We start from the raw sequence: 27,673 nt of genomic DNA, 5'->3' as shown, positions 1-27,673 counted from the left end.
TAGAGCAGGACGGTGAAGGAACAGTCCGTCAGCCGGACAAGACCGAAGGACGGAGATTCCGCCACTCGGCGAAGCACTCGGGTGTCATGACATCGGCAATGTAGAGTTCGGTGTAATCCGACATGCCCGACTGCTCGATAAGAGGTGACTGTGTGTACCGGCCATAAATACAGATGAACGATTCTGACTTCCACGCCTACCGACTAGCTCAATCTTTCTAGCATATTACACAATGGTTTCTCTGGGTGTTCACCATTCATACGGATTTGGTGGGTATGACGATGAAGATCCCCATTCGCTGACGGGAAATTTAGTCGGCTTGGGCGCCATGGGCTACTGGGCGAGTGGTAGCAGCACATTGAGCGTGCAGCTTGTGCTGACACGTAGCAGATGGCCAAGAATCTCCGGGCCAAATCGTCCCCAACGATCAAGCTGTACGTTTACGACATTGCATCGACGAGGGCGGACCAGCTTGCGGCAGAATCTGAGCCTGCCAACGGCCACATCGTCAAGTGCATGAGCGTAGCAGAAGTGGTCCAAAACTCTGTGAGTACCCAAAACCAGGTCCCCCATGTTGATCTCCGGAATCGTCTGCGACTGCTAACAGCCACCAGGATGTGATTTTCACCATTGTTCCGGAAGGAAAGCACGTCCTGCAAGTATTCTCGCAGACCAACAACGGGGCCTTGTCGGTTACAGACATTTCCGGCAAACTGTTTATTGATTGCAGCACCATCGACGTATCCACCTCACAGACTGTTGCCAGGGCTGTTGCCGAACGGGGAGCAGACTTCTTCGACGCCCCAGTCTCTGGTGGGACTGTGGGGGCCCTTGAAGGCACTATCACTTTCATGCTCGGCACATCCCCTGATCATCCTCGTCACAATGAGATTCTCCCGATTCTACAAACCATGGGAAACAAGGTCTTTGCTTGCGGTGCACCCACCCTCGGTTTGGCCGCCAAGCTGTGCAACAACTACATTTCAGGCAACATTGCCATCGCTACTGCCGAAGGCATGAACCTGGGCATGAAGTTGGGTCTCAACCCGAAGACCCTCTCCGACGTGGTCGCCGTCAGCACTGGAGGTAGCTGGGTGAACCAGAGTTGCAACGTGAGTGTGTCCGGCTTTAATGGTTCAATTTCAGCTGACCACCATAGCCCGTTCCCGGTGTCGTTCCCAAGGCGCCGGCGTCAAACAACTACGAGCCTGGATTCAAGGTGGAGCTTATGCTGAAAGACTACAACCTCGCGGTCGGGGCAGCCGCCACTTGTGGAGCAAAGCTGTACTTGGCTCCAGTAGGTTTGAAGGCTTTCACCGATGCGTCGCAAGACCCTCGTTGCACAGGTAGAGACGCGCGGGTGGTGTTCAGACTCTTGGGCGGCGATGAAGAGTGGCAGCAGGGAGCTTAGTTGTACACTTGCTTTGGTCTTATTGTCATAACTGGCAAAGTCGGTATCCCCTACCTGGCGGTCACCATGCTTTTGCTGAGACCGGTAGTGGGGCATGTGCAGGTGTTCTTGTGGCAACAGTGTTTGACGACTAAACTTGTCGACAGGACATTAACCGTGTGCAGCCACTACTTATTGTAAAGCTTCATATGCTATGTAGCCGAGAAAGATTGACAGACGATGCACCAGGTTTTATCTCAGCCATGATGTATATAGGTTGCGGGAGGTGCACTGTAAGAGACAGGGGTCCACGGTTGTATTGTTTGAGATAATGTATATGGTAGACTGGAGATCATTCATTAGCTAGAAAACGGTAAGAGAGCTGTATAAGCGCTGATATAAGAACTGGGCGCTAGTATGGAGTCTCACAAATAGGCAGCAGGAATGGATACAGGATATGCTGGAGGGCAACAACCGGGAAGCGTTCAACAACTGGCGTCGTCGGGCAACCCTGACTCTGCGTGGCCGGCTTCTGTTTCGCTCACGGTATGCATTCTATGTACTCGATACGTTGGGAAGTACCGCCTGCCCAATACGATGACCATGCATTGCATACATGACTTGGTATGTAAGCTCAATACCCTGCCTCCTCTGCCTCCTGCAGTGTGCTGGCTTGGGCACAGAATGTTACGCCTGCAGCTTGCCCTCCTTTTGGAGTTGGTCAAGGACGGCATCAGCGATACGGAAGCTGTGAGATGACATCGTCAGCCGCTCGCAGACATGAGCCGGTGGTTTCGCACACCAGCGCACACGTACCCTTCAAGACCAATTGGAACGCCACAGTAGACCATGAGTTGATGGAAGACCTCCCTGCGGTGTGAGTCAGAATGGTGTTAAGGAAAGTATATAGGTATCTGTGACTCACCTGAGCTCATTGGGGGTCAGACCATTGTTGATTGCGCCCCTAACGTGGCCTGCCAACTCCTTCTCTTTGCCCAGGACGGTCAACAGCGTCAGACAGATCAAGCTGCGCTGCTTTCTGTCGAGACCAGATCGGGACCACACATTGTGCCAGGCGAATTCCGTGGCATCTTGCTGACCGAGAGAAGCAAACTCAGAAGCTCCTTTCGACAGAGACGCGTCAACATACTACAGGCCTCAGCGTCAGTTACCCAAACTCGGTGATTGATTATCGTATGAACCCACGGAGTCGCCCATGACCTCACGGCGGTTCTTCATGCCGCTCTCGTAGGCCTCGGTGTGTTGGATGAAGGAGGACATTGTGGCTGGTCGAAGTAGAGTGGGTATGGTGTGACAACTCATGGTCGAGCAGCCTTTTTGTGTGTCAGGGGAGTGCATACTGTGCCACCTAGATACCCTTCGCCGGCGGTGAAGCTGCCTTGCCTACCTTCAACTGCCACGGGCGGCAGAGAGGTCAATATAGCCGAGTCCGTCCAATTCAGGTTGCCGGCTTTGTCAACAATGCGGGGTTCGGATTTCAAGGCTGATGCACGGACCCTGCCACCTTCATCTGTCTGCTGCTGGTATCGGGCCCTCCGTCGGGGTTGCGGCCGGTGCTTGAAGGTGCTCGTCCCTTCCCAATGATATGTAACGATGCTGAGAGGGTGGGTGTCGTGATTAGGAGATGTGGTGGCCACAGCCAACAGGTTTGGCAAATTCATACGGAAGGCCCAATTGATGCGCGACTTCCATTGCAGCAGGTCACGAGCAGGTCGCCCTTTTCACATTGAGCAAGCTGCGACAATGCCCGTATGAAGGCTATCTGAGACAGTAAAATGCTTCAAAGATGGATAGACAACGGGCTTACAGTTGCTTGGCTAGACGGATACAAGTCATGGTGAGACACCACACGAGGCAAGTCAACAATAGCCCTGCCATCTATGTCCCTCCAACTCAGGCCACTGATTGGACTGTCAGGACCTATGTACAAGTGGGGGGATCCAGGCGACCACATACTATGTTGCCTGCGTCAATAACGGAAAGCAAGTAGAGAACTGTCGAGATCGGAAGGCTGCCGCATGGGTACGGAATGGGCAGAAATGACCTTGTAAACATTGGGAGCAACAAAAATATAGAAAACCGCGCCGGGTGAATTGAACGGCTATGTAAATAATATAGATCCCGTTGCCTCCCCCCGTGGGGCTCAATGTCAGGCACCACCACCGCCTCCACCCAGGAGGGTTGTCGGCCTTACTAACAGACGTCTTTGGGAGGAGCCACTGGTTTGATGTTTTCTTGATTCCCTTTCCGATCGATCCTCGTGTGACACCATGGCGAGCACGGTAAACACTTTGTCTTTGGAAGCCGCCAAACGTGAGTACATGCAGGGTATGCCCTCCACTGCTGCACGGCTGTCTGACTTGGATTGTAGGCCGGTTTTCCGAGTTGACCGAAGGAATGGAGCAGCTCCGTTCACTTTTCGGTACGGCACCGCTCACATCGCCGGGCACATTGTCCGTTCCCGGAAAACAACAGCCTAGTGCACGGCCTGCGCCGACAGCTGCCGCGACAACCGAGCAGCCGACTAGTCCAAAGAGAGTCCGGCTTTCCACAGCCTGTATTCGGTGGGTAAGTCTTGTCACTGTCAGGCGGCTGACGGCCTAGTTGCCGAGGTCTCAAGATACGATGCCTTCGTGACCCCACATCTGCGGCTCCTTGCGACCGATGTAATGAGCGTGGACTATCCTGCGAGGTCCAGAAATGCAAACGCGGTAGACTTCGGGGGAGCAAGAAGTACGTGCCTAACGCGGACGTGGGCCGGCTGATTGACACCTACAGCAAGAAATGGAAGCAGAACTCTCCGGTGGCCTCGGCGGCTCTGGATGCGCAACCGAGCACAGCATCACCTGAGCCGGATGCCGCCCTGTTCGCTGCAGCGCCGGACATATCCCCCACAGATCTGGAAGACCCGGTCGCCTCTCGGCTTCAACTGAGCCTGCCAATGGAAAGCGCTGCGCAGAGCCCCGAGCCCGATGACCATTACCTACGGGATGGGCCTCATCCACTCGGATTGCTCAGTGATTTAGGCTCCCGTTTGCGTGACAAGGAGTGGAATGAGGACGACGCCGACCTGAATAGCGATGACTGGCCCCAGACAGGTCACGACAGGTCCAACAACGCCACGTCTCCTGCCGTTATCATCGCGCCGGGTTGGACCCGTTCTCAGTTGCAACAGGCGGCGCTGCAGAAGCGCCAATACTTTCGTTATGGATCGATGGCTATCAAACGTGACGTCGCTCCAAATCTTGACCCCATCACCATTGGACTGGTCAATGAAACCACTGCCGAGAAGCTGATTCAAGGGTGGGCCACAGCATATCGCTGAATGCTGACACAAGCAGCTTCTTTCAACGTTTGCAGCCTCAAGTGGGATTCATGGACCCGAAGATCCACACCATCGCGTATCTGCGGAGCCACTCGGCGCTTCTCCTCACAGGCATTCTGGCAGCATCGGCGCACACAGTGCAGATGACGGACAACGAAAAGGTCTCCGCTGCGTTATACCTCCATGCCGAGCGTCTGTTCCACATTGCTTTCTCCTCCACCGCCCAAAGTCCCGAACTGGTGGTTGTAAGTCCCAAGCCCACAGTGTGATGCTGAGTACCAAGGCCCTAATGATATTGTACCTGTGGCCGCACTTCCCGAAGCGGAACATCGATGACCGATCACGAACGTGGGTGGAGTTTGTACAAGGGAGACATGTTGATCGTCCCAGATTCTTGACCATGGCCGTGAACATGGCGACCGAACTTGGGTTCCCGCGTCTCCCACTGGAAATCCCCGGCGATGAGATGCAGAAGAGGTGCTTAGTTTCCGTTTCTGGAGTGTGAGCTGACATGCAGGCGACATCGCGATCTCATTCGCACCTGGGCCTTACTCTATGTCCATGATCGCAGGTGGGGAAACGAACGTAACTTGCGGAGCTGACTGGTAGCCTTGCCGCCTTCTCAGGGAGACCTCCTCTTATCCCAAACCATTCTGGTGCCGATGAGATGCGCAGCTGGTTGCTGGACACGGCGCTTTGTACGCCCGGCGACCGTATGATTGTCGCTTTCCTCGAGCTGAGGGCCATTGAGGTTGGTAACTCACCGCTGATGGCGGCACCCGTGAGCTCACCGCTTATGTGTTAGAACATCACCAGGACTAGGCTCGGCGAAATTGACCAACCCTACTTGGCGGATGCGGTGAAAGACAGTGCTTCAGCGCAGATCGAAGCTTGGCGTGCAGAATGGTGCACGGACACTGGTGAGAGCGATAAACAAACACGGCTAACGACAGAATCACCTTTCCACAACAACATGCAGACCGTTGCCTCCCATCTCGCGCTCTTGATCCTCAGCAAAGGTCCAGCGAGCCACCCACCACAAAAGAACCAGGAGAAGATGGAGAGGTTGGCTCGACGGTCACTGGAGTTCCTGCTTGACCATGTGCATGCCGACGCCAGGTATATCGTCCGTACGGTGTGCGCAATGATCTCCTGGAACGCTGTCGTATACCTCAAGGCAAGTGGAGCTTGTTAATGTATGCTGACGGACAAGTTGGCGGGAGAAGCTGCTCGGGAAACGATACGCCACGTCGGCCTCGCCATGGCGCCATTTGGTGACGGCCGAATGGGTGGCAGCGCGGCTCATTTCTATGGATCACTGCTCTTGGAGCTTTCGTTTGACGAAAGCCTCCCAGCAGCCGACGACCAGCTACAAGCTGGTCTCATCCCGAGCCCTACCATCCTGTGGCATCTCCGTCAGCCCAACTCGTCCGGTGGCTGCCGGAGCACCGCTCCAATACGGACATATTCACCCCAGGCCTCGCGGCAACCCGACCGGCAACTCCTTTCTCAACAGCCCGTCCTTGAAGCCGACTCCCTATCGTCCACTGAGATTCTACCCGGACAGAACTGCGAAGCAACGGAACCGCCTGTTTTGGACTTCAACATGCCCATTTGGGACATCTTCGACGGGCCGATGAATGATATCCAGGGCGGGATGTCCACCTTCGATCATATCTTTGGCAACTCGATTCAGTATCCTGACGAAAACCAGGACCAAGCGTTGCATGGTGAGGCAGGTGATTGGAGGTGGTTGTTTGGTTCGAGTGGCCCCTCATGAGCCGGCTGTAGGGGAACATTTGTGACTCGGATAACGACGCAATGGTTTAGACCCAGTTCGTGGAGAGAGGCCGGCGCGCACTATCGAACCTGCCATGGTCCCAAGTGGTAGCTGCCACAGGTACACCAGGTGGTGCACAGTTTGTGCGTCTGTGTGCAAGTATGTACTGAAGTAGTGTAGCTGTTGCCTAAACCTTGACGATGCAGGTGCAAGTGGACATGTGACAGTTGGCAAACAGCAGCAGCAGTCGTCGTACACACCTAGCTCTCGTACATGCATCCCCCCCACATAGAATGACCATTTTGCAATTGGCATGCCCTTGGTGAAAGACTATGACTCTGTGACTAACCCACGTAGGCTGCCGGATGGCATGGTCGAGTTCACTCGGTTTGTTTTCTCCGCGGAGATAAGGGGCCGTGCACGTCCAGCGCTGACGTCGTTCATCTGCAGGTTCTTCATGGCGCTCATCCTCAATGTCGATGCTGAGGCCGAGCTGTAGTCTGGCACATGGAAAGAAAGGAGGGAGTTGAACAGAAGCAGCTGCAGTAGTATAGTCGTACACACGATGCGCATGCATCCTCTCGTGTGTGGCTGGACAGACTGGTGGGCATAAATGGCCCATTTACCTTTTTTTGCACGCTGCCCACGCCGCAGATCCAGGACACCACTCAGGCACGACAGCCTCCTCCATGTTCGGCGGCGGACACCGAGAGCGGGGATTACGTCGGCACGCGTGCCGCCGTTGCTATACTTGGGTGTGCTGGGTGTGGGTCTTGCAGTGAGCTGGGTTTCTCGCAGTCTCGCATCCTCCTCTCTCAACACATCCCTCTCCCTCCCCTTTCCACGCTCCTTTTCACTCTCATTCTCCGTCTTCGCGCGTTCTTTTGCTAGAGAGCGCCCACACAGCGCGCAGCCCTCGAGCCAAAAGAACACGTCCAACGCCCGGCTATACAATGGGCGCGTTTTCCCACCTCCTCACCGACGCAAACCTCGACGGCCACTGGTCGCCAGTCACAGCGGTAGGTGTGACATAGACGTGAACGGTCTAGTACACCTAAGGAGAGACACTGATGACCTGCAGTCGATTGACTGGTGCGAGATCAACTATGCCGTGTCCTTCTACATTGCAGAGTTTGTGAGTCTGGCCAAGGATCGCGTGGGCATGCCGACCAGTCCGCCTGGCAGGTTCACGACTCTCGAACCTGCCTCGGGGCGTATATATGTATAGCTAAGGACTGGTGATCACCAAGCGTGTCCCCGTGCAGTAAGGTGGAGCATCCCAGCTGACACAGCTCCAGATTAACACCCTCACCAATGTCCCCGGCATGCTTGGCGGCCTGTACGGCGCGTATGCGACGTACAACTCTGGAGTCCCCCTCCGCTACGCACTCATCTACCTGGGCCACGCACTCATCAGTATCGGCAGCTTTGGCTTCCACGCAAGTCTAAGATGGGAGTGGCAGCTGATGGACGAGCTTCCCATGGTGAGCTTGCCTGAACCCGAGTAACCTCATTGCTGACACCGTGACCAGATCTACGTCGTTTCGTACGCTTCATACCTCGTCGTCGACACTCTCCCAGGCTTTGAGCACCGCTTTGGCATTGCGGGTCCTCTGGCTGTGGTTGCGTGGTGCATCTTCGTCTCAGTGTCCTAGTGAGCTTGACCGTCGCCTTCAGTCCTCAGCAGCTGACAAGACCCAGCGTCTGCCTGCCCAACCCCGTCTACCACCAGGTCGCCTTTGCGTGCATCATGCTCTTCTCAATTGTCCGCGCCGTCTGGCTCTCGTACCAGATCCCGCGCGAACGCCGTACCAAGATCTGCCGCACGCTGCTGCTCGGCGTCGGCGTCTTCGTCATGGGCTTTGCTGTGTGGAACCTGGACAACTTCTTCTGCACCCACATCCGCGAGGTGCGCGACTGGCTGACGGACCACGGTCTCCACCACCTGGGCCACTTGACACAGGGTGAGTCTGCCCAAGCCCCCCGCCATCCCAATAGCCGGCGGAGGCGTCATGGCGACTGACCGTCTGCCGGCGGGCTGGCCGGCCGCTGGGCGTGGGCCGCGCATGGGCTTTGTTGACATCGGGGCACTAACACGCAGGCCACGGCTACTGGCACCTCATGACCAGCTATGGCGCGCTCCTCATCTTCACCGCATGCGTTGGTGAGTACCGCGGATGTGAGAGGGCGGTGTAGACCACTGTCCCAAGCCGCTGGAACGGCTGCTCTGCCCATGCTTTGCTGACGCATCCACTTACAGAGCTCTGCCTGTCGGTCAAGACCAACCCGTACGCATACGACTATGACGCGTCCGCGTGGCTCCCGCTTGTCCGCCCTGTCAAGTCCAAGGTCAAGGACGAGGACTATGGCAATGGCACTGCCTCGTCCAAGGTCAACGGCAACGGCCACATTAACGGTGCCGCTAATGGACACTAGAGAGTCGTGTGACGGCATCCCAGGCGGTGTCGATGATGTGTAGCGCCCCCAGCTTGAGCTGCTAGCGGGCAGTCAGTAGATTATAGATGTTCATGCGCCATCACGAGATGCACGAGATTGACCATGCACAAAAAGATAGGCGCTAGGTCGCTGGCTTGCTCAGTCTTCTTCTCGACACTGGTCAGCGTTTTTCGTCTCCGTCTTGCTGTCGATTTAGGACGCCGGCCAGTTGTAATAAATAAATAAATATACTTACATCCTCCTAATACCGTTTTTGTCATTGCCCGGACGTTCGCATCCTGGATTCGAACCCCCGGCCAGTTGGCCAGTTGGAAAGTTACAAAGTTAGCATTTTTATATATATTTCCTCGTCATTGCACGTGGGATTGATTCCGTCGGCTGCCTGTGATATCTGCTTCCGTTCCCTCCATCATCCATCTGAACACAGTTCAACGATGTCCGATCCGACTGATTCAACACATCCATCCTCATACATTGCACCCCTCCATCTCCACTGGCACGACACAAGTGGTCCCAACAGTCCAGAATCAGTGGATCCCCTTTACGCGCTTCCTCGCCGTTTCCAGTCCGCTGCGGGCTTGTTGCTGGTGCACCAGCCGCGCTAGCTCGAGAGCTCGATCCTTCGTCAGCTGTCTCTGGTGGCAAACTTGTGTCTCGACCTTGTCATTGCATGACCCAAGAGAGACCACTGTCCTACAACACATCAAAAGCATACCCCACGGCACTTTTAATTGCCTCCTAGACTCTCCTCCTCGGTCCTTGTCCCTCATAAAGAGCTACCGATCGTCGGCAAACCACCCTCTCTTCCCTCTCCCCCTCTCTCTTCCCTCTCCCCCTCTCTCTCCCGACACCCATCTCCCACCATGTCCCAAGTCTTCTACCGCTGGGGCGCGGGCCGCGACGAGTCGCGCGTCAAGTTTGACGGCACCCACATCTCCGTCTTTGACTTTAAGCGCCAGGTCATGCTGGGCAACAACCTCGGCAACGGCAAGGACTTTGACATTGTCGTGCTCGAGAATGGCGATGGTGCGTCGGCCTGTGCCTTTCCTTCTTCGGTTTGTTCTCTAGCTAACGTATTTCCCAGAATTGAAAGACGACGAACACCAGATTGCGCGCTCGTCGTCGCTGACGGTCCGCCGCCGCCCGGCCATCATGAAGGGCCGCGGCACGGCGCAAAACTACATTGTCGGCACGGACGCGTCCATGTCGTTGACGGGCGAACACCGTATCGAGGCGCATGCGCGCGAGGCGATGAAGGACCGCATGCTCAACCGCGGCGCGCGTGGCCAGGCGGGCACGTATGGAAGTATGACCAAGCGGTTTGACGGCAAAGAGCCTGAGAAGAAGGTAGGTTCGCGGGACCGTGGATGCCAAGATGGTGTGTGCTGACAAGCGCGAACAGGAGCAGGTGGCTGTGACTACTGGTGATGCCGACGAGGACGCGAGGATCCGTGCCATGCTGCAACAGCAGGAGGATACGTGGGAAGCTATGCAGGAGGACCTATCGACGTGAGTTGAGTAAATTAGGTGATTGGCGAGCCACAACTGACATCCCAGGCTGCCTCGGTTCAACGCCGGTGGCCAGCAGCGCCGCGGGCCCATGAAGCCTGCCGGACCTGGTGGAGCCAGCAAGTTTGACTTCAGCGTGGCGCCCGACAAGGAGCCTCCAGTGGGCTACATCTGTTACCGCTGTGGACAAAAGGGTAAGTCGAACAAACCTCGGTTGTGCTAACGTCTCAGGCCATTGGATCCAGAACTGTCCGACCAACGACGACCCAACAGCACAGGACCGCAAGCGCTTTGTCCGTGTGACTGGTATCCCGCGTAGTTTCCTCAAGACTGTCGAGACCCCCACCACTGGCGAGGGTTCGTCTGGCGGTGCGATGCTTACTGCCGACGGAGGCTTTGTGCGTGCCGTGCCCGACCAACGGCAATGGCAAAAGCACGCTGCCGCCAAGCCGCGTGCCCTCACTGGCGCCGATGTGCGAGACCAGGAGCCCGTCGACGCCGAGCTCACGTGCGGTATCTGCAAAAAGCTCGTGTGGGAGGCCGTCCGCGTGCCGTGCTGCGACCAGGCGTACTGCGAAGAGTGCATCCAGAGCTACCTCCTGGAACACGACTTTGAGTGCCCGGCGTGCGAGAGCAAGATCACGTCGTTTGACAAGCTCAAGCCCGACGAGGAGCTGCGCGAGCGCGCCAAGGGCTACGTCGACGGCGAGGTGGAGCGGAGCAAGAAGGAGGGCGAGGAGGCCGAAAAGGCCGCCGAGGCCGGGTCTGGCACGCCGGCGCCAGAAGGGGGAGCGGCGACGCCCGACGTGCACGGCAAGAATCCCTTCAGCGGCCCGCTGCCCGACATGAACACGCTCGCAGACTACCTCCAGGCCATGATGCAGACGCTGCGCAACCCGCTCGTCCCGCCACAGCTCAAGGCGCAGCTCCAGGCCCACATCAAGATCACCAACGCCAACTTGCTGCAGATGCAGATGCTGGCCGCCCAGGGGCTCATGCTCGGGGGTATGGCCAGCATGGGCGGCATGGGCATGGCCAACCCCATGGCCCAGATGGGCATGATGAACCAGGGCAACGCCATGATGGGCATGGGCAACGGTATGCCGAACCAGGCGATGCTCCAGCAGCAACAGCAGCAACAGCAGCAGCAGCAACAACAACCGTTCCGCCCAGTCGGCCGGGGCGGCTTCCGCGGCCAGCCGTTCTTCCGCGGACGCGGCGGCTTCGCACGGGGCAGGGGAGCGAACATGGGAGCTATGGGGGTGCGCCGGCCGGCAGAGGACGCCGGTGGTCCGCCAGAAAAGTTCCAGAGGGTTGCATAGAGGGTATTGGGGAGGGAATGTACATATTGATATATAGGCAGATGTGATATGCCATGTGCAGCAAAACTCGTGGGGGCCGGGGAGCAGGGCAGAGGCGCAGAGGCCTGTCGGATGTCACTGATCATTGATGGTGTGTGATGCGTGCCGGCGGTGTCATGGAACGTGGGAAACCGCCATAGTGGTACATGAGCTAGAGCTAGAGCTGGTCAGGCTGAGAGGTCTGGTCCGGGCTCGGGCGGCAGGTGGCAGGCAGCTTGGGCGACTGCTTGTAGGTTGTAGCTTGCAGCTTGGTAGCAGTGGTGCCCAGGTGACTGCAGCCGTAGGACGTAGTGGTGGCCCTTGAATGGCAGTGGACAGGGTTGGAGTGCCAGACCGTCTGTGCGTGCGACACAGCTGGGTTCGGGCATACCCAGAGTGCGTCGTACGTGACGTGCGTACACTCGCGCCAGTCCCACGTACACAATGCGTACGGCAGTCAGCGATCAGTGACACGGTGGCCGGTGGCAGATCTCTGATCTCTGATCTCTGACTAGCTGGTTCTGATCCCCAACACGCACGCTCGACGCGTCGCGATGTCATACCACACCCCACGACAGAACGCGTCAACATGGGACGCACCCCGTTTCATGGCCCGCTGGACCACCTGATCCCCTCATGAGCGTGCTGGTCTGTGCGTGCTTGCCGTGGCTCGCGTGTCCAAGCGTACGGCGTGCAAATGCCAGACGGTGGCAGCGATCGCAGCGGAGATCTGGTGTGGCAGTGGTAGTGTCGTCCGACTCATCGCAAATGTCCCCAGAGCAACTGACTCGGGCTGCACGACGCAGCCATTCCAAACAAATGCCTCAAGAGCAACTATGTACTTGCTGCCAAGGTGACTGAACCCACCGCCGCCGCCCATGGATCATGGCGCAGCCACAGCGGCACCGGGTGTACCTTGCTGACGAGGGGCATGGCGGCCGCCAGTGCCTCGTTCAGTAACCAGTGGCCAGTGGCCACCGAGACACTCAAGCATGGGTGGAGCACGGAGTGTTCTGTCGCGAGCCAGCGCAACGAGCCGTGGAGAACGGAGCACTCCTCATGCTCTACGACAGAACAGAAACGGAGGGAGAGAGACCAAAGCCATCTTCCAGCTTCTTCCCTCTGCACTGATCTCCCTCAACTTGCTTGCCTTTCGCAACTCGCAACTCGCAACTTGCATCTTGCTTCGCCTTGCTTGCTTGCTTGCTTCCTTCCTTCCTTCCCTTCGCGCCCCCCAGGATCCAAGCGAAAGAAGCCAAGCCTGCAGTCGGACGAGGCGTACACGACCGACGCCGCCTTCTGCAGTCGCAGCCGCAGACAGCAGTGGACGGCCACGGCGACGACGCACACGCACACGCCTCTCCCGGAAGCGCCACACCAGCATGGATCGGTCTTGTCCGAACGAGCGACATCCCTCTTGCCAATCGCGACTGGCAGCGATGTGTGTTTGGTTTCGCGGTCTGTTTCGTGACCACTCTGCAACCGGCTGCCAAGACACGCGTACACGCATTTGATGACAGTATGTACGGCGGGCCATGGCGGGCGTGCGCCACCCACACGACCAGCCCCCCCCCCCCCCCCCCCCCCCTCATCCCCTCATTGCGGTTCCAGACTGATCCGTGCGCGCGGCGCGATAATAACGACGACGGCGCAGAGCTCATGTCCAAGCCCTTTACCCTGTCACGGTACACGGTGTGGGCACAACATGTCTTTTTCCATCGTCGTTCTCTCGGCACATGCTCTCTGTGTGCCGAGTTTGAGATGTCCCTTTTCCTGTTTGCCATTCTGCCATTCCTTACATTCCGCGTCAACCTGTGCGCGGTGCAGGCATGCAGGCATGGGGAGGAATTGGAGGAATTGGAGGAATTAGAGCAACTGGAGGAATTGCTCCTCCCCTGCTCCTCCCATCCACAGGCCGGCCACACAGGCCACAGGTAGGACGCGGCACGCCACACCCGTACGCCACGGGCCACAGCAGCACGCCCAGAGGCCGTAAGCGGGCTGCGGGCTGCCATGTGCCATGTGCGGCGCGGGTCTGGATGCAAACTGCGTCACGCCACCGACAGCAGCAGCAGCAGGTGCTGCAGGTTGTTCGGTGGGTGGAGGGCGATGCCGAATGCTGGCCCAGCATTGGTTATGCGCCGGGCCTGGGATTGGGCATGTGATGTCCAGGCCCACGGCATCCGAGACAGGAAACCCGGTTCTCGGGCGGTGGGAGCGAGCTAGCTGCTAGCTGGCAGCTCAAGGCCGTACGCACGCACGCACGCACGCAGGTACAGGTCCCCCCCCCCCCCCAAACAGCCTTTTCCACAGATCCAAAGAATTTGTGGTGGTGTGGACCTGGTGCGTGTGAGCAACCCCGCTTCCTCCTCCGTGTCATCTCGTCCGCCCTCGTCCCTTTTCCCTTGGGCAGTGATGTCCCCAGTCCCAGTGGCGACGCGCGCGACGCGACACGACACGCTTGCAGTTCTGCTGTTCCACAAGAAACACACGCGGCGCAGCGCATGCACGCACGCGCGCACGCACGCGCCGGTGTTGACCGCGGCAGAAAGATGCATTCGCCCAGGGGACCAGCGATCCCAGCGGGCCAGCCAATTGGGTGAACACGAAAACCAGGCAAAAGAAAAAATGGATCGCGTTTCGGCAAAGTCCGCCAAAGTGGGGCGGAGGGGGGGATGAGAGCACTTTGCCGGGGGGGGTGGTGTTTCCTATGTTTCCTGCTTCATGAGCTTCGGACTAGCAGGGTTCTGGGTGTGTTCAAGACCGACGCTGACGGGGGGGGAGAGAGAAGCAGCGCTGCACAGGCGGACGCTGTGCGGAGGGGGTCTGACCCCCGATTCTGCGGGTTTTCTCAGATGACCACACATATGAAAGTGTCCCTGAGATGCCCAACGATGACATGCCGCCGCTGTTGGGAACCCCCCACTCTTGCTGCTGGCCGCTGGCCGCTGGGCTCTGCCTGGGCGCTGCAGGCGCTTCTGCTCTCGTTGCTGGCTGGCTGTGGGGCGGACCGGTCGCTGGGACAAAGGCCCTGGAAAGCTGGGTGGCATTGCTGACCACGATATTGCTGCCGCTCGCGCAGGCCTTTGCAGCCCAGAAGGCATTGTTGCTGCAAGGGCCCTTCCCCTGGGCGGGTGGCCTGGATGGACCTGTTCAGGTGCTTTTGCATGCTGTTGGGTTTGGGCCGAGCTCACAGACGCCTGCAAGCATCGACAGCGACACGACGTCTGTGTCGTTCGTGTCGTTGACCACTTGCTGAGCACATCTCTCACCACACACACACACACACACACACATACACGTCTTCCACTGCGTCGCCTTTTTTTGCGCTCCACATATAGCGTCAACGACTTGGAGCATACGCAGACGCGTAATCTATTCCAATCCCGCCAGAGTCCAAGTCAAAAAGGACAGAGACCCCCCACCCGCTGTCTCGCTCTTGTCGCTACCCAAACGTTCAACGCTCCTCCCCTGAGACCAGCGGCGCCCATATCGATTCAAAGGGCGAGTGAGAAACCCTCAAGTGGTCGTCCAAACGCCACCAGAAGAGACATCCCATCTCCCATCTCCCTCGCAGGCAACGGCAACGGCAGCCCCTGCTACTCCTCTCTCGCACCGCTCCCATCTCTCACATCTCTCTCTCCGTCGTCGACTCTTGCCTCTTGGCTGTCACAAACACACCACCACCACCACCACCACTCCCTCGACACAGACCTCTTGCCACCACCTACTCCCTCCTACTCCCTCCCACTCCCTCCCACCATGTCCTACTACGACTCTGGACGCTCCGCCCCTCACCTCATCGACCACGCCCACCCACCACCAATGTACCACCCCAAGCCCGTCCCGTTTGCCGCACGGCCGCCCTTCACGTCGAGCTACTCGTCCCCGGCGTGCACTTTACCCACACTGCGGAGCGTGCAGTCGACGTCCCCACCAGGCATGAACAGCACGTCGCTGTCGTGCTCCCCCTCGTCCCCGCCGTCGCCGTCGCACTCGCACTCGTCCGCGTCGTCCATGTCCTTTGCGCACCACCACCCGTCCCACCCAGCCCACCCGTCCCATCCCTCTCAGCACGCGCACGCCCACCCTTTCGCGCACACCCACGCCCACGCCCACGCTCACCACATGCGCCCGTCCGCAAGCGCAGGCGGCAAGCCGCGCTCGAGCTCGAAGAACGGCCTGGGCGGCGGGCCCGGCTCGGGGTCGGGGTCGGGATCGAAGAAAATGTCGTCGACAACAGGCAAGCACAAGTCTGTCCAGGTCTCGCTCGAAGTCAAAGTCGAGCGGAGTCGCGGGTTCCATGCCTTCTTCGTCCCCTTGGCACGGAGCATGCCCCCGGCCCCGCCGTCGTCGCCCGTGTTTGGCCAGAGCGCCAATGTGCTGCAGGTGCAGCAGGAGGACGGACACGGTCAGCAGGACGCCGGCAAGCGCGGCGAGGAGCGCTGGGTCGAGGATGTTGTCATGGACGTCGACAACTGAGGTCAGCGAACCGACGACACCAGGTCAAGTCACGCACAAACCCCGACCGACGACGACCCACACCACGTCGCCATTGCACGACATGCACTTGCGAACAAGCAACTACGCCGCACTAGCAGGCATAAAGGCTACGAACCCAACTCCCCAGGCGAGACAGTCGCCGCTGGCCGCTGGACAAACCCCCGCCACCCCGCCACCCTACTCCACACACCCATCGCATCGCCCTTACTCCCCCATCTCTGTCGTCAGAGCACGGGAGGGTGCCAGAGGCAGCCCTGTTTCCATAATCATCTCAGCAAACCACAACCCCCCACACACACAGCAACAATAACACTGCACAACGCACACAGCGCACACCACACAACACAACGCACAACATACACACACAAACAGTCATCTTTTTTTATCTCGTCCTTGTCATATTAGCCCCATTTCCCAGTAGTATTATCACACCCATATCTGTATACGGTAATGCACCCAGACGTCCAGACCTAGCATGTGAGGGTAGGCTAGGGGTTGCCGCGTGCCGACAGTGGGGGAGGATGCCCGCCTTTATCGCGGTCCATTGTTCACCAACCATCATCCCCGGTTTGGCGTAGCCCAAATGTCCAGTGGGCCAGTGATCCAGTGACGGGTCCGTAGATCCGTAGACGCCAAGGAGAGCGGGCGTTCAAAACGCCGTGCCCCAGAACACTTGTTGTTGGCCACGATACCCACCAGCCCAAGCCTTGACGCTGTGGGCGACACCGAACACACACGGACGACGAGAAGCAAGACGTGGCGCCATGAAGGGATTATGGAGAGGGAGATGCCTGCAGAGAAACTTGGCTTGGTCACAGTCACAGGCGGGCCCGTGGTCCGAGTGGGGTGCAACTGGTCACAACTGGATGAGGAGGTGGTCAGTGTAGATCGTGTGACTGTGAGGACGTGAGGCTATAGGTGGCACCGGCGATTAATGGCGCGCCCGTCCCGCGCCGACCCCCGGCATGCAATAGCACATTCCTGCGTCTGCAAGCATCCTCTCTCACCGACAGAACCGACAGTACCGACAGAGCACACACTATGCGCAAGCGACGGCTGCAGACGACCAGACAACAACATATGGACAACGGGAAATTCGGCCGCCGCCGCCAGAGATAACGACCGTCGGTCAGTGGCGGATCTGCGACGCTCGGATCCGAGAGACACCGTTTTCTCGGCTTTCGGTCACGAAAACAGTCTCTCTTTTGGCACCCTCTCTGCATGCTCTGGGCCATGGTGCTGGGTTGGGGAGAGAAGAAGACAGCAGCTGTGCACAAGGCGATGCACGATAGCATGCATGCCGAGTGCGAGGCGTGTGCGTCGCGGATTGGGAGATGGGGGGTGCGCAGAGGGACACGGAAGTGGGTGGCCGGAGGGCGATGGGAGCCGAGAGGCGTATGACGTCTGGGAGACAAATGCTGCTGCTTCTGCAGCGTATAAATAACCCGCATGTCTCACGCCGTCTGTCTTCTCGTCAACAGCAACAACAGGCAACAACAGAAGCCCTACCAGCGATCCCAACGGCAACCACTCTAGCTCTCCACACCCCCACACCCACCACACCACCACCATCACCATGCACGCAGTCCTCCTTGGCGCCTCGCGCAACATCGGCTACCACCTCCTGCGCGACCTCATTTCCACGCCGTCCAACACGGTCACCCTCCTCCTCCGCTCCCCCAAGTGCTTTGACGGGGACACCGACGTGACCCCCGCCATCGAGAGCGGACAGATCACCATCGTTGAGGGCGATGGCATGAGCGTCGACGACGTGGCCAAGTGCTTTGCCGATGGCAAGCAGGTCGATGTGGTCGTCAGCACCATCGGTGAGTCGTTGGAACCAGTGACGTCCCACGGCAATCAAGCCCATCTGCTGACACCCTGCAGGCAGCTTCCCCGTCGTGACCCTCACCGGGTTCAAGCTCCCCATCCCGAACCTGTGCACTGTCGCCGCGGCCGCGATGCTCATCAACGTCGCCAAGCTCCCGCAGGCGACCCCGCCGCGCGTCATTGTCGTGAGCTCGATGGGTATCGGCAGCCAGCACCACATCATGCCTTTTGCTCTGCGCGTGAGTTTCCCCCCAACACTACACCCCAACCCCACTCTTCCCTTCCCCGTCCCCCTCTGACACGCGGCAGATCATGTACTCGCTCCTGCTCGCTGGCCCCCACCGCGACAAGGAAGGCCTTGAGTATCTCGTCCAGCACGCGTCCCGCGCCATGGCCTCGCCGACGGACCCGCGCGACGTTCCCGGCAAGGACATTCTCACGCCCGAGCAGCTCACCGCGGTCCCCGGGTCGTTCTTGCCTGAAGTCATCCTCATCCGCCCGGCCCTGCTCACGGACGGCGAGGCAAAGGGCCGCCCCAGCCTGCGCGCCGGCGCGGACATTGCGACGTACTCGTGTTCGCGCAAGGACGTGGCCGGGTTTATTGCGACCGAGTGCATGCCTGGCCAGCAGGCGTGGGTGAACCAGGGCGTCGTGCTGGGTTACTAGAGACGGGAGGGGGGAGTGGTTTATTCGACAACGGCGGCGACGGTGTTTTGTATATAATGACTGTGTGGTGGTGGTATGCAGGTGGTCTCCTGACATGTCCTGAGATGTGCACCGTAGGGTCATTGCGCATGTGGCCGGCTCGTCAGCCGCTCAGCAGAGCGAGACATTCTTCTATCCGCAGTTGCTGTGTGTTCCAATGTTCTTCTTGTGTGAGAGGTCTATTGTCGCCGCTGGATGCTTTGCCGCGACAGCAGGCAGGCACAAGGTCCAGATGGACCGTTAAGCTCAGCGTCTGAGAAAGCAAAGAAAGTCAGCTGAGAGTATCCGGTACCCGCTTCCACCCACAGGGAGCAATGATTCAATGGTGGTAAGCGACTCTGACACGATGCAGGCCAGCAGCTGTCTGTCGCAGGTCGACACAGTACACAGAATGGACGACTGGAACCAAACAACCACCTCCCGCGGCAGTGGACGGGTGGCGCGGGTGAACAGCCAAGGGGTGCGCACGTGACAGCCACGTGTCGTCTGCGAGCACAGTGCACAGCAGTGAGGACATGTGGGTGTGCATCGAGTGACCATATCCCCCGGTTTAACACAGTCGTTCATAACTTTATTCCACTCCTTGCTCACTCACCTTCGTCGCCCATGCCGTCCCAATGACACCGGCATCCCCACATCCAAGCCCAGGCGGCGGCTCGTCCTCCCAACAGCTCCCACCACGGCAGCGACAACGCGAACGCGCCATGACCAGCTCGTACACCCCACGCAGCCCCGCCGCCTCGCCCTCGCCCTCGCCCACAGAGGGGCTGTCACGTCGACAGAGCTGGAACTCGTCGACAGCCGAGGCGATCGGCATGCGCGACCTGTCCCAGTCGGTCGCCGTGCATCGGACAGCAAGCATTGGCCCCGGCGACGACGGGAGCAGCACTTCTGGCGGAGGTACGCACGGGTTCGTCGGAGACAGAGACAGAGACAGTCACCATGCGGGGTCCGTTGGGATGGGTCTGCCGAGTCTCTTTGACAGCACTCTCTCCCGCCCCAGTCTCGAGTATGCCGCGACGGTCCATTCCGAGGAACTCGACAGGTTGACACCCAACGCTCCAGACAGGACACATGGGCGCTCCCCCAGCCGAAGAGTGTTCGATGCCGACGGCCGTCCGCGTGCGTCCCCCTTGGGCATGATTGCACGCTCGCCCACCGTCCGCCGCGTGTCTGCCAGCCTGCGGACCGCGAGCGAACGCGTCGTCAACATTATGGGCTCGGAGAAGAGCGCCTACGAGGGCCTGCGCATGCGCGACGAGGACAGCTCGAACAGCTCGCCAAGCTCCATGTACCCACCGCAACCACCACCGCCGCCGCAGCCGCCACAGCTGTATACACCTAGCATGGACGACGACTCTGACAGTCCGCTTCCGCCGCCCAGACCGTATGCGGCACCGCCAACGGCGACGCTGCGTGGTCGCACGCTCGGTTTCTTCACGGCAAGAAACCCAGTGCGCGTCTTCCTCGACAAGATTCTCCGGTTCCCGTGAGTTGAGTTGTACAGTACACCGTATGCCACCTCAACTGACACCATGTCTCCCAGGTTGACAGAACCCATCATTCTCCTCCTTATCATTCTCAACGCCCTCACCCTCACCATCCAATCTGCGCCAGAACTGAACGAGCCCAAAACGGCCGACGGCTACTTTCAGTCGTGGGCAGACTATGTTCTCTTTGTGCTCTTCATTATATTTACGTGAGCACCACCTACCCCCTTGTATCAGCTGACCCCTTTCTTTCAGCGTTGAAATGTTTGCGCGCATCATTGTCACGGGCCTCATCATCGACCCGGAAACGTCACTGCGGGAATGGTTCTCGGGCCTGTGGGCCGTGGCCGGACGGCGAGCGCGCGCCGAGGATGGGCTGGGCGACGACGAAATGCCCTCCGAGGTGTGGCGGCAGCGCCAAAAGTCGCTGGCGGTCGTCCAGCTCAAGGCCCAGGCTGCCAAGAAGCCGTCCGTGACAACCGAGGCGCCGTTCCAGGAAGCCGTTGCGCGCCAGCACGGCATCCTCGTCGAGGGCCGGCCGTACCTCCGCCACTCGTGGCACCGTCTCGACATGCTCGCCATCATCTTCTTCTGGATCATGTTTATCGTTTGCGTCATGGGCGAGGAGATCACCGACGTCCGCCACCTGTACGTCTTCCGCGCACTCAGCGTGCTCCGTGCCACTCGCCTGTTGGTCATTACCTCGGGTACCGCGACCATCCTGCACTCGCTCAAGCGCGCGGCGCCGTTGCTCCTCAACGTCTCGGTGTTTGTCGTGTTTGCCGGTGCGCTCTTCTCCATCATTGGCGTCCAGAGTTTCCGTGGGTCCCTGCGACGGACATGTATCCTCATGGACCCCTTCAACAACTCGTTTGAAAATAACTTGGGCAACACGTGTGGAGGCTGGGTCGACGTCGAGACCATGCAGATCATGCCCTTTCTCAACGAGGACGGCAGCCTGTCGACCATCAAGCCCAAGGGCTACGTCTGTCCCGCCAACCAGCAGTGCCAGACCACGGACCAAAACCAGCAGAACAACGCCGAGGGGTTTGACAACATCTTCATGTCCCTCGTCCAGGTGCTCATCATTGCCGGCGTCAACACGTGGACAGGCACAATGTACGCGTGCATGGACTCTGATTTCTTCACGTCGACATTCTTCTTCATTGCCGCCATCATTGTCCTCAATTTCTGGCTCATGAACTTGATCGTCGCCGTCGTCGTCAACACGTTCAAGGACATTCGGTCGCGCACAAAGCTGTCGGCGTTCGGTGCCGACCAGGCCATCATCAGCGAGCCGCAGTGGGCCGCCGAGACGAAAAAACCGCGCGAGATCTCGCTCCTGCTGAAATGGTACAACAAGACGCAAATCTTCTGGGTCCTGCTCGTCATTGTCGACCTCATCGCACAGGCATTCAAGACGGCCAACAGCTCGGAATCCGAGCTCCAGCTGCTGCGTAACATGGAAATCGGGTTTGCCCTCGTGTGGGACATTGAGATGCTCATCCGCATGGCTGGGTACTTTCCCGACACGCCGCCGTACAGTCCCGACTGGCGCGCGTTCTTGCGCTCGGGCAGAAACGACTTTGACCTGTTCCTCGCCGTCGGCTGCTCGATCATCCAGATCCCCAAAATTCGCAGCTCGGGCGTGTACAGCTGGCTCACGATTTTCCAGCTCCTGCGCTGGTACCGTGTCATCCTTGCCGTTCCGCGCATGCGGCCACTCTTGGCAAACGTGTTCGGTAGCTTTGCCGGTATGCTCAACATGGTCTTGTTCCTGTTCTTGATGAACTTTCTCAGTGGCCTGATGGTGAGTAATACACACATATACACACACGTCTCTTGGATTTGTGCTGACTCGTTTCCCCCCAGGCTGTCCAGCTCATGCGTGGAGACATGGACGGCAGTGCCGACTCGGACAACATGATCACCTTCAACCAGATCTACAACTCGTTCCTCGGCATGTACCAGATCTTCTCGACTGAAAATTGGACGACCATCCTGTACGACGCCATGGGCGCCGAGTGGGACTGGGGCCAAGGATGGGTCGTGTGTGTCTTCCTCTGCGTGTGGTTCTTGTTTGCAAACTGTGAGTTGAACGCACACGCTGGCAACGAAACTGACCCCTCCAGTCATTCTCATGCAAATGTTCATTGCGGTGATCAACGAGAACTTCGAGATTGCCGAAGAACAAAAGCGCAAGGTCCAGATCGAGGCGTTTATTCGCAAGACGGAGCCGCAGTCGGCCCACGTCAACTTGATGGAGCGGTTCAACCCATACCGCCTGATCAAGGCGCGTCACAAGGCCGTCAAGGTCGACGCGCTGCCGCCCAACCTCATCCTCCCGCTCAAGCAGAGTATCGGTGCCGACGTCGGTGCGCCCACCACCCAGGAAGAAGGGACAGGAGCGCGCGCAGCCATGCGGCGCGTATTTGGCATGGAACAGCTCGAACACCTGCCCATGCGCCATCTCATCCGCGACCGCAAGAGCATGCCGCCCGTGCCCCGCCAGTCGACGCACATGTCGGTCGCGGTCGACTATGACGACGACTATGACGACGACCGCGGCCTCACCGACCTCTTGCCGCCCATCAACGCCGGCCCCTCTGTCGACGAGCACATGGACGCGCTGCGCGAACGCCGCAACCAGCAGGCAGATTTCATCTCGGCGCACCCGAGCTACGACAAGAGTCTGTGGATCTTTTCGCAGAGCAACCCCATCCGCCAGTTCTGCCAGATGCTCGTCCCGCCCGCGCACGGCGAGCGTATCTTTGGCCGGCCGGCCCACCCGCTCTGGAGCCTCGTGGTCAAGGTTACAATGTTCTTTGCCGTCGTCGGCGGTATCGTGATTGCGGCCATTGCCACGCCGCATTACCGCCGCATCTACTACAGCACGTACGGATACAACCGCGCAACGTGGTTTGACCTCTCGGAGATGGCCCTGGGGACACTGTTCATCGCCGAGGCGATTGTCAAGATCATTGCCGACGGCTTCATCTTTGCGCCCAACGCGTACCTCCTGTCTGTCTGGAACGTGGTCGACTTTATCATCCTGATCACGCTCATCATCAACATGGCCACCGAGTTTATTGTCGTTGGAGGCGTCAGCCGCGCCACACGCGCGCTCAAGGCGTTCCGGGTCTTGCGCTTCATCACCCTCTTCTCGCGTCTGCGCGATACCTTCCACGCCGTCTTCTTCGCCGGCGCTATCCGTATCATTGACGCCTCGATCCTCATGATCCTCTACCTCATCCCGTTCGCCGTGTGGGGTCTCAACATCTTCTCGCGCCGCATGACGAGCTGCAACGACACGTCGGGCGACGTCAGCGTCCGCACAGACTGCGTGGGCGAGTATGGCTCTTCGTACATTGGCGACATTACGTTCCTCGCCCCGCGCGTGTGGGCCAACCCGCAGTTTGGCGGCAGCATCTACTCGTTTGACTCGTTCCGCTCGTCCATGCTGATCCTGTTCGAGATCGTCTCGCTCGAGGGATGGACGACCGTCATGCAGTCTGCGATGGATATCGTCGGGTACGACCAGCAGCCCGTCAACAATGCGCAGCAGTGGAACTCGATCTTCTTTGTCATTTTCAACCTGTTCGGCGCGGTCATCATCCTCACCGTGTTTCTGAGTATTATCATTGAAAACTTCTCCATCCGCTCGGGTTCCGCGCTCTTGACCACGGACCAGAAATCATGGGTCGACCTGAGCAAGTTTATTCGCCAGCAGACGCCCAGCCAGCTGCCCCGCCGCAGGCCGTCGACGCCCCTCCGCGGGTGGTGCTATGACCGCGCTGTTCAAAAACGCGGCTGGTGGGCCAGGACGTTTACGGTGCTCTACTTTGTCCACATCTTCCTGTTGATGTGAGTTGGGGACGTCATCATCCAGCTAACAAACCAGGACGGAAGACTACTCGAACAACATCATGAGCGATGTCCAGCTCGACTGGACGTTCCTGGCCCTCACGATCCTGTACGCCATCGACCTTGTCGTCCGCTTTGTCGGCCTGGGCTTCCACTCGTTCCGCTCCAACGGCTGGAACCTGTTTGACATTGTCGTCATCACTGGCTGCTTCGCGACCACCATCCCGGCCCTGCAGGCCAGCATCGGCGGCGTGGAGGGAAACCAGGCCAGCAAGCAGGTCCAAAAGCTCTTCCTGGTCTCCGTCGCGCTCAAGCTCGTGCAACGCCTCGATTCGCTCAACCAGCTGTTCAAGACTTCCATGTGGGTTTTGGACTTTGCACCACGTACTAACCCCGTCCACAGCGCGTCCCTGCCCGCCATCGGAAACCTCTTCCTCCTCTGGGCCGTGCTCTTCATCTTCATGTGCATCGTCTACGTCGAGGTGTTTGGCCTCACCAAGCTGGGGCCAAACGCATACACCCGCTTCCAGAACTATCACAACTTCGCAAACGCGCTCGTCATGCTCGCGTTCATGTCCACCGGCGAGGGATGGAACGGCTACATGCACGATTAGTGAGTTAGCGTGCTGATCAGCCTAACTCTCACCTAACTCTGCCCCCAGCACGATCGAGTTTCCTAGGTGCACCCGCAGCAGCAACTATCTCAACGACGACTGCGGTAGTGTTGGCTGGGCATACGTCCTGTTCAGTTTCTGGAACATTCTCAGCATGTGAGCGCGCCTTGGTGTCGCGATGAAAGCTGACGCGTGCCCAGGTACATCTTCCTCAACATGTTTACAGGTGTTGTCGTCCAGTCATTCGCATACGTCTATCAGATGCCCGGTGGCGCGTCACTTAGTCGCGAGCAGATCCGTGAGTTACAGAGCGTTGGGCCAACCCCCCTAACTCGCCAGGCTCCTTCAAGCGCGTGTGGGCCGAGATCGATACCGAACGAACGGGTTATATCCGGCGCAAGGACCTGGTCCGGTTCTTCTCCAAGCTCAACGGTGTCTTCGAGGTCCGCCTGTACCCCGTCGAACTCAGCATTCCCAACATGCTGCGCAACTCACAGCCTGACGCCGACTCGCCTGTCAAGCGCGTCGTCATTGGCGAGCACTACTCGGTTGACGTGCGCAAGCTCCAGCAGCAGATCGCGCAGATCGACTACACCAAGGTCCGCCAGCGCAGGCGGCAGTACGTCCACCTGTTCTACGAGGCCAAGATCTCCGACGAGCCCGGTCGCGGTATCAGCTTTGCGCAGATGCTCACCATGCTCGCGCACTACAAGCTCATCGACGACGAAAAGGCGCTCCAGGTAGACGACCTGCTCATGCGCCGAGCCAAGATGGAGCGCGTCGAGGACCTCGTCAACCTCGACCGCGTGCGTGGATTGCTCCGCACCATATACTGGCGCAGGCGGTTCCTCGCCGAACGCGACCAGCGCAGGATCCTCGCTCAGGGCGATAACATTCCCGCCATCATCCTCGAGCCCATCCCGCCCTCGCCGGACAAAATGGCCCAGGACGAGCCCCTCGACTCTCCCATGTCCACGACCCCACTGTACCCTATCCCTCCAGCCTCGCCCCACCACCACTCTCGGCACGCCAGCGCGCCCAACACCCCACACGGCAACGGCACGCCGCCACACTTCTCCAACACCAACGCCAACCGCCAACATCACCAATCTCCATCACTTGCAATCGTCACAAACGTCCAGCCACCCACGCCCACGTCCCCCTTCCCCGCGTTCGGTTACTCGCCCACCAACACCCCCGGCCAGTCCCCTACCACGGCCTACCCGCCTCGCGGGCCATACTCACCCTTGTCCCCCGGCGGCGGGACCTACTCGCCCACGTTCAACCAGTCGACCGCGACGTTTGTCACCGCCCTCAGCGCCGGGAGCATGGGCCATCAGACGGAGATTGTGCGCCGCATGTCGCACGACTCGCGGTTCAGCTACGACGCAGGCGACACGACGCGCGAGTCCATCTTTGAGGAGCCGGATCCGGACGAGATGGTGCATTCCCTCGCGACGAGCGCGTGGGCAGGTGAGTCTTGAGTCTTCAGCTAAGTCATGTGTTAGGTCGGCAGCTGACATGGATCCACCCCAGATATGATGCGCGAGGCAGTCGAGGACGAAGATACCTAGATGGCCGCCACCGCCAACGAACTCTAAAAGGACACGAAACCATTGCCCAAAATCAATCACGAGCCATATGGGTCCCATAGATGCTTATTCTTTTCTTACGAACACACCTTTGTACCACTATTCTTTATGATGACATCTTCTTGCACCACGTTAAACCGGGTTCGTGGCCCGTGTGTCACACCGCGCGTGCGGAGCGGCGTCCTGCGGAACTGGGACCCATGGCTGACATCCGGGGAATGTCCCTCCTCCCTCTCACCAGCCGGCAGCCTGTCTGTCCACTCGTCTATAACCCGACGCTCCTCCACCTCCCGTCCATACATGCATATGCATACATGCGCAAGCATGTCCCCCTCCCCCTGCTTCCTTCACCTGGCCAGCGAGACATGCAAAAGAGAAGCTCGCTGCTGTTACACATCAAGCAAGGCCCTCACTGGGATTTGAACCCAGGACCACTTCCATTGTTGAACCACTCGACTATTGTCAGGCAGAAGAACACCCAAAGGAAGTATGATAGCGACTACACCATAAGGGCTCGATATTATTCTTTTTCGCATAGCATGTGTATGCGGACGTGGTTACAGTCGTAACAATACCGACACGCCTCACCGTCCTCTTCTTGTTTTCGTGGCGTCAGACTACGGCGGTCGAATACGGTTGGTGATATCGTTTTGCCGGCGCATCGATAACGTGCCGGCCTCTGGGAGTGGACGCAAGGTCATTCGCATCGGGTTACATGGGGTTGGAGGGCAAAGGATCCAAGGAAATCCCCGGCCACAACACAAGGGGCCTTATCGATCCCAGCTGGGGCGCCTTCTTTTTATCTCTCAGGAGATCAGGAACCTTTCTCGCCGCTGTTTTCCACCAACCCACCCACCCCTCAACGTCCCTTCCCACCTTCCGCCACAAAACCATGCAAAAGAGGAGGCTTGCAGCTGCTACACATGCAAGATTCCAAAGGCCCCCGCCGGGATTTGAACCCGGGACCACTTCCATTGTTGACCTACATCGTCTCGACTGCTGTCGAGGCGGGAGGAGCACCCAAAGAAAGTATGATAGCGACTACACCACAAGAGCTGGACGGGATGCGGATAACGCTGACGAAGAAGAAGGCAGGGAGGGATAAGGACGAGGTGGCAGCAGGAGGAGGTGCAGGGAGGAAAGGGAGGAAAGCAGGCTTGTCCCGAGTCCGACTCATCGCCACTGATCCGAGATGGTTTCGCTCTGGGAGACTCTGCTCGGGGTACCTTTCAGACATAGACCACTGACATTGG

General features: G+C 58.8%; 8 protein-coding genes and 2 non-coding genes across 10 annotated transcripts; 7 read left to right on the top strand and 3 right to left on the bottom strand.

The window, feature by feature from the left end:
- Positions 1-232: 232 nt before the first annotated feature.
- Positions 233-1,307, top strand: EHS24_006473 (uncharacterized protein; the record flags this gene model as incomplete). The annotated part of the gene is made up of 6 exons (XM_028621922.1): positions 233-269; positions 315-364; positions 391-546; positions 615-1,112; positions 1,160-1,252; positions 1,302-1,307. The coding sequence occupies 6 exons, from the start codon at positions 233-235 to the stop codon at positions 1,305-1,307; spliced, it is 840 nt and encodes a 279-aa protein (XP_028478374.1).
- A 770-nt stretch (positions 1,308-2,077) lies between these two features.
- On the bottom strand, positions 2,078-2,671 carry EHS24_006472 (uncharacterized protein; the record flags this gene model as incomplete). The annotated part of the gene is made up of 4 exons (XM_028621921.1): positions 2,078-2,138; positions 2,207-2,260; positions 2,316-2,539; positions 2,597-2,671. The coding sequence occupies 4 exons, from the start codon at positions 2,669-2,671 to the stop codon at positions 2,078-2,080; spliced, it is 414 nt and encodes a 137-aa protein (XP_028478373.1).
- Positions 2,672-3,681: 1,010 nt separating this feature from the next.
- EHS24_006471 (uncharacterized protein) lies at positions 3,682-7,015 on the top strand (the record flags this gene model as incomplete). Its single annotated transcript, XM_028621920.1, has 13 exons — positions 3,682-3,724; positions 3,783-3,975; positions 4,190-4,714; positions 4,753-4,981; positions 5,020-5,084; positions 5,127-5,213; positions 5,254-5,307; positions 5,346-5,487; positions 5,542-5,871; positions 5,950-6,475; positions 6,567-6,636; positions 6,874-6,903; positions 6,967-7,015. 13 exons carry the CDS (start codon positions 3,682-3,684, stop codon positions 7,013-7,015), a joined length of 2,343 nt encoding a protein of 780 aa, XP_028478372.1.
- A 454-nt stretch (positions 7,016-7,469) lies between these two features.
- Positions 7,470-8,952, top strand: EHS24_006470 (uncharacterized protein; the record flags this gene model as incomplete). The annotated part of the gene is made up of 7 exons (XM_028621919.1): positions 7,470-7,535; positions 7,598-7,651; positions 7,809-8,000; positions 8,049-8,170; positions 8,218-8,480; positions 8,618-8,680; positions 8,777-8,952. The coding sequence occupies 7 exons, from the start codon at positions 7,470-7,472 to the stop codon at positions 8,950-8,952; spliced, it is 936 nt and encodes a 311-aa protein (XP_028478371.1).
- An 884-nt stretch (positions 8,953-9,836) lies between these two features.
- Positions 9,837-11,804, top strand: EHS24_006469 (uncharacterized protein; the record flags this gene model as incomplete). Its single annotated transcript, XM_028621918.1, has 5 exons — positions 9,837-9,999; positions 10,058-10,320; positions 10,376-10,482; positions 10,531-10,676; positions 10,714-11,804. 5 exons carry the CDS (start codon positions 9,837-9,839, stop codon positions 11,802-11,804), a joined length of 1,770 nt encoding a protein of 589 aa, XP_028478370.1.
- Positions 11,805-15,584: 3,780 nt separating this feature from the next.
- Positions 15,585-16,304, top strand: EHS24_006468 (uncharacterized protein; the record flags this gene model as incomplete). The annotated part of the gene is made up of 1 exon (XM_028621917.1): positions 15,585-16,304. One exon carries the CDS (start codon positions 15,585-15,587, stop codon positions 16,302-16,304), a length of 720 nt encoding a protein of 239 aa, XP_028478369.1.
- Positions 16,305-17,901: 1,597 nt separating this feature from the next.
- On the top strand, positions 17,902-18,821 carry EHS24_006467 (uncharacterized protein; the record flags this gene model as incomplete). Its single annotated transcript, XM_028621916.1, has 3 exons — positions 17,902-18,151; positions 18,213-18,394; positions 18,465-18,821. 3 exons carry the CDS (start codon positions 17,902-17,904, stop codon positions 18,819-18,821), a joined length of 789 nt encoding a protein of 262 aa, XP_028478368.1.
- A 656-nt stretch (positions 18,822-19,477) lies between these two features.
- CCH1 (calcium channel protein) lies at positions 19,478-26,402 on the top strand (the record flags this gene model as incomplete). Its single annotated transcript, XM_028621915.1, has 11 exons — positions 19,478-20,349; positions 20,407-20,559; positions 20,606-22,160; positions 22,223-22,439; positions 22,483-24,214; positions 24,252-24,575; positions 24,618-24,827; positions 24,877-24,984; positions 25,029-25,126; positions 25,168-26,301; positions 26,365-26,402. The coding sequence occupies 11 exons, from the start codon at positions 19,478-19,480 to the stop codon at positions 26,400-26,402; spliced, it is 6,441 nt and encodes a 2,146-aa protein (XP_028478367.1).
- A 422-nt stretch (positions 26,403-26,824) lies between these two features.
- EHS24_006465 lies at positions 26,825-26,934 on the bottom strand. Its single transcript has one exon. It is a non-coding gene; the product is annotated as a tRNA-Pro (tRNA).
- A 424-nt stretch (positions 26,935-27,358) lies between these two features.
- EHS24_006464 lies at positions 27,359-27,476 on the bottom strand. The gene has a single exon. It is a non-coding gene; the product is annotated as a tRNA-Pro (tRNA).
- Positions 27,477-27,673: the final 197 nt, after the last annotated feature.

Source organism: Apiotrichum porosum (genome assembly GCF_003942205.1).
Source record: "Apiotrichum porosum strain DSM 27194 chromosome Unknown scaffold_3, whole genome shotgun sequence".
Classification (NCBI taxonomy): domain Eukaryota; kingdom Fungi; phylum Basidiomycota; class Tremellomycetes; order Trichosporonales; family Trichosporonaceae; genus Apiotrichum; species Apiotrichum porosum.
Note: the sequence above shows the minus strand (reverse complement) of the source record. Positions and strands in the feature narration are given on the sequence as shown.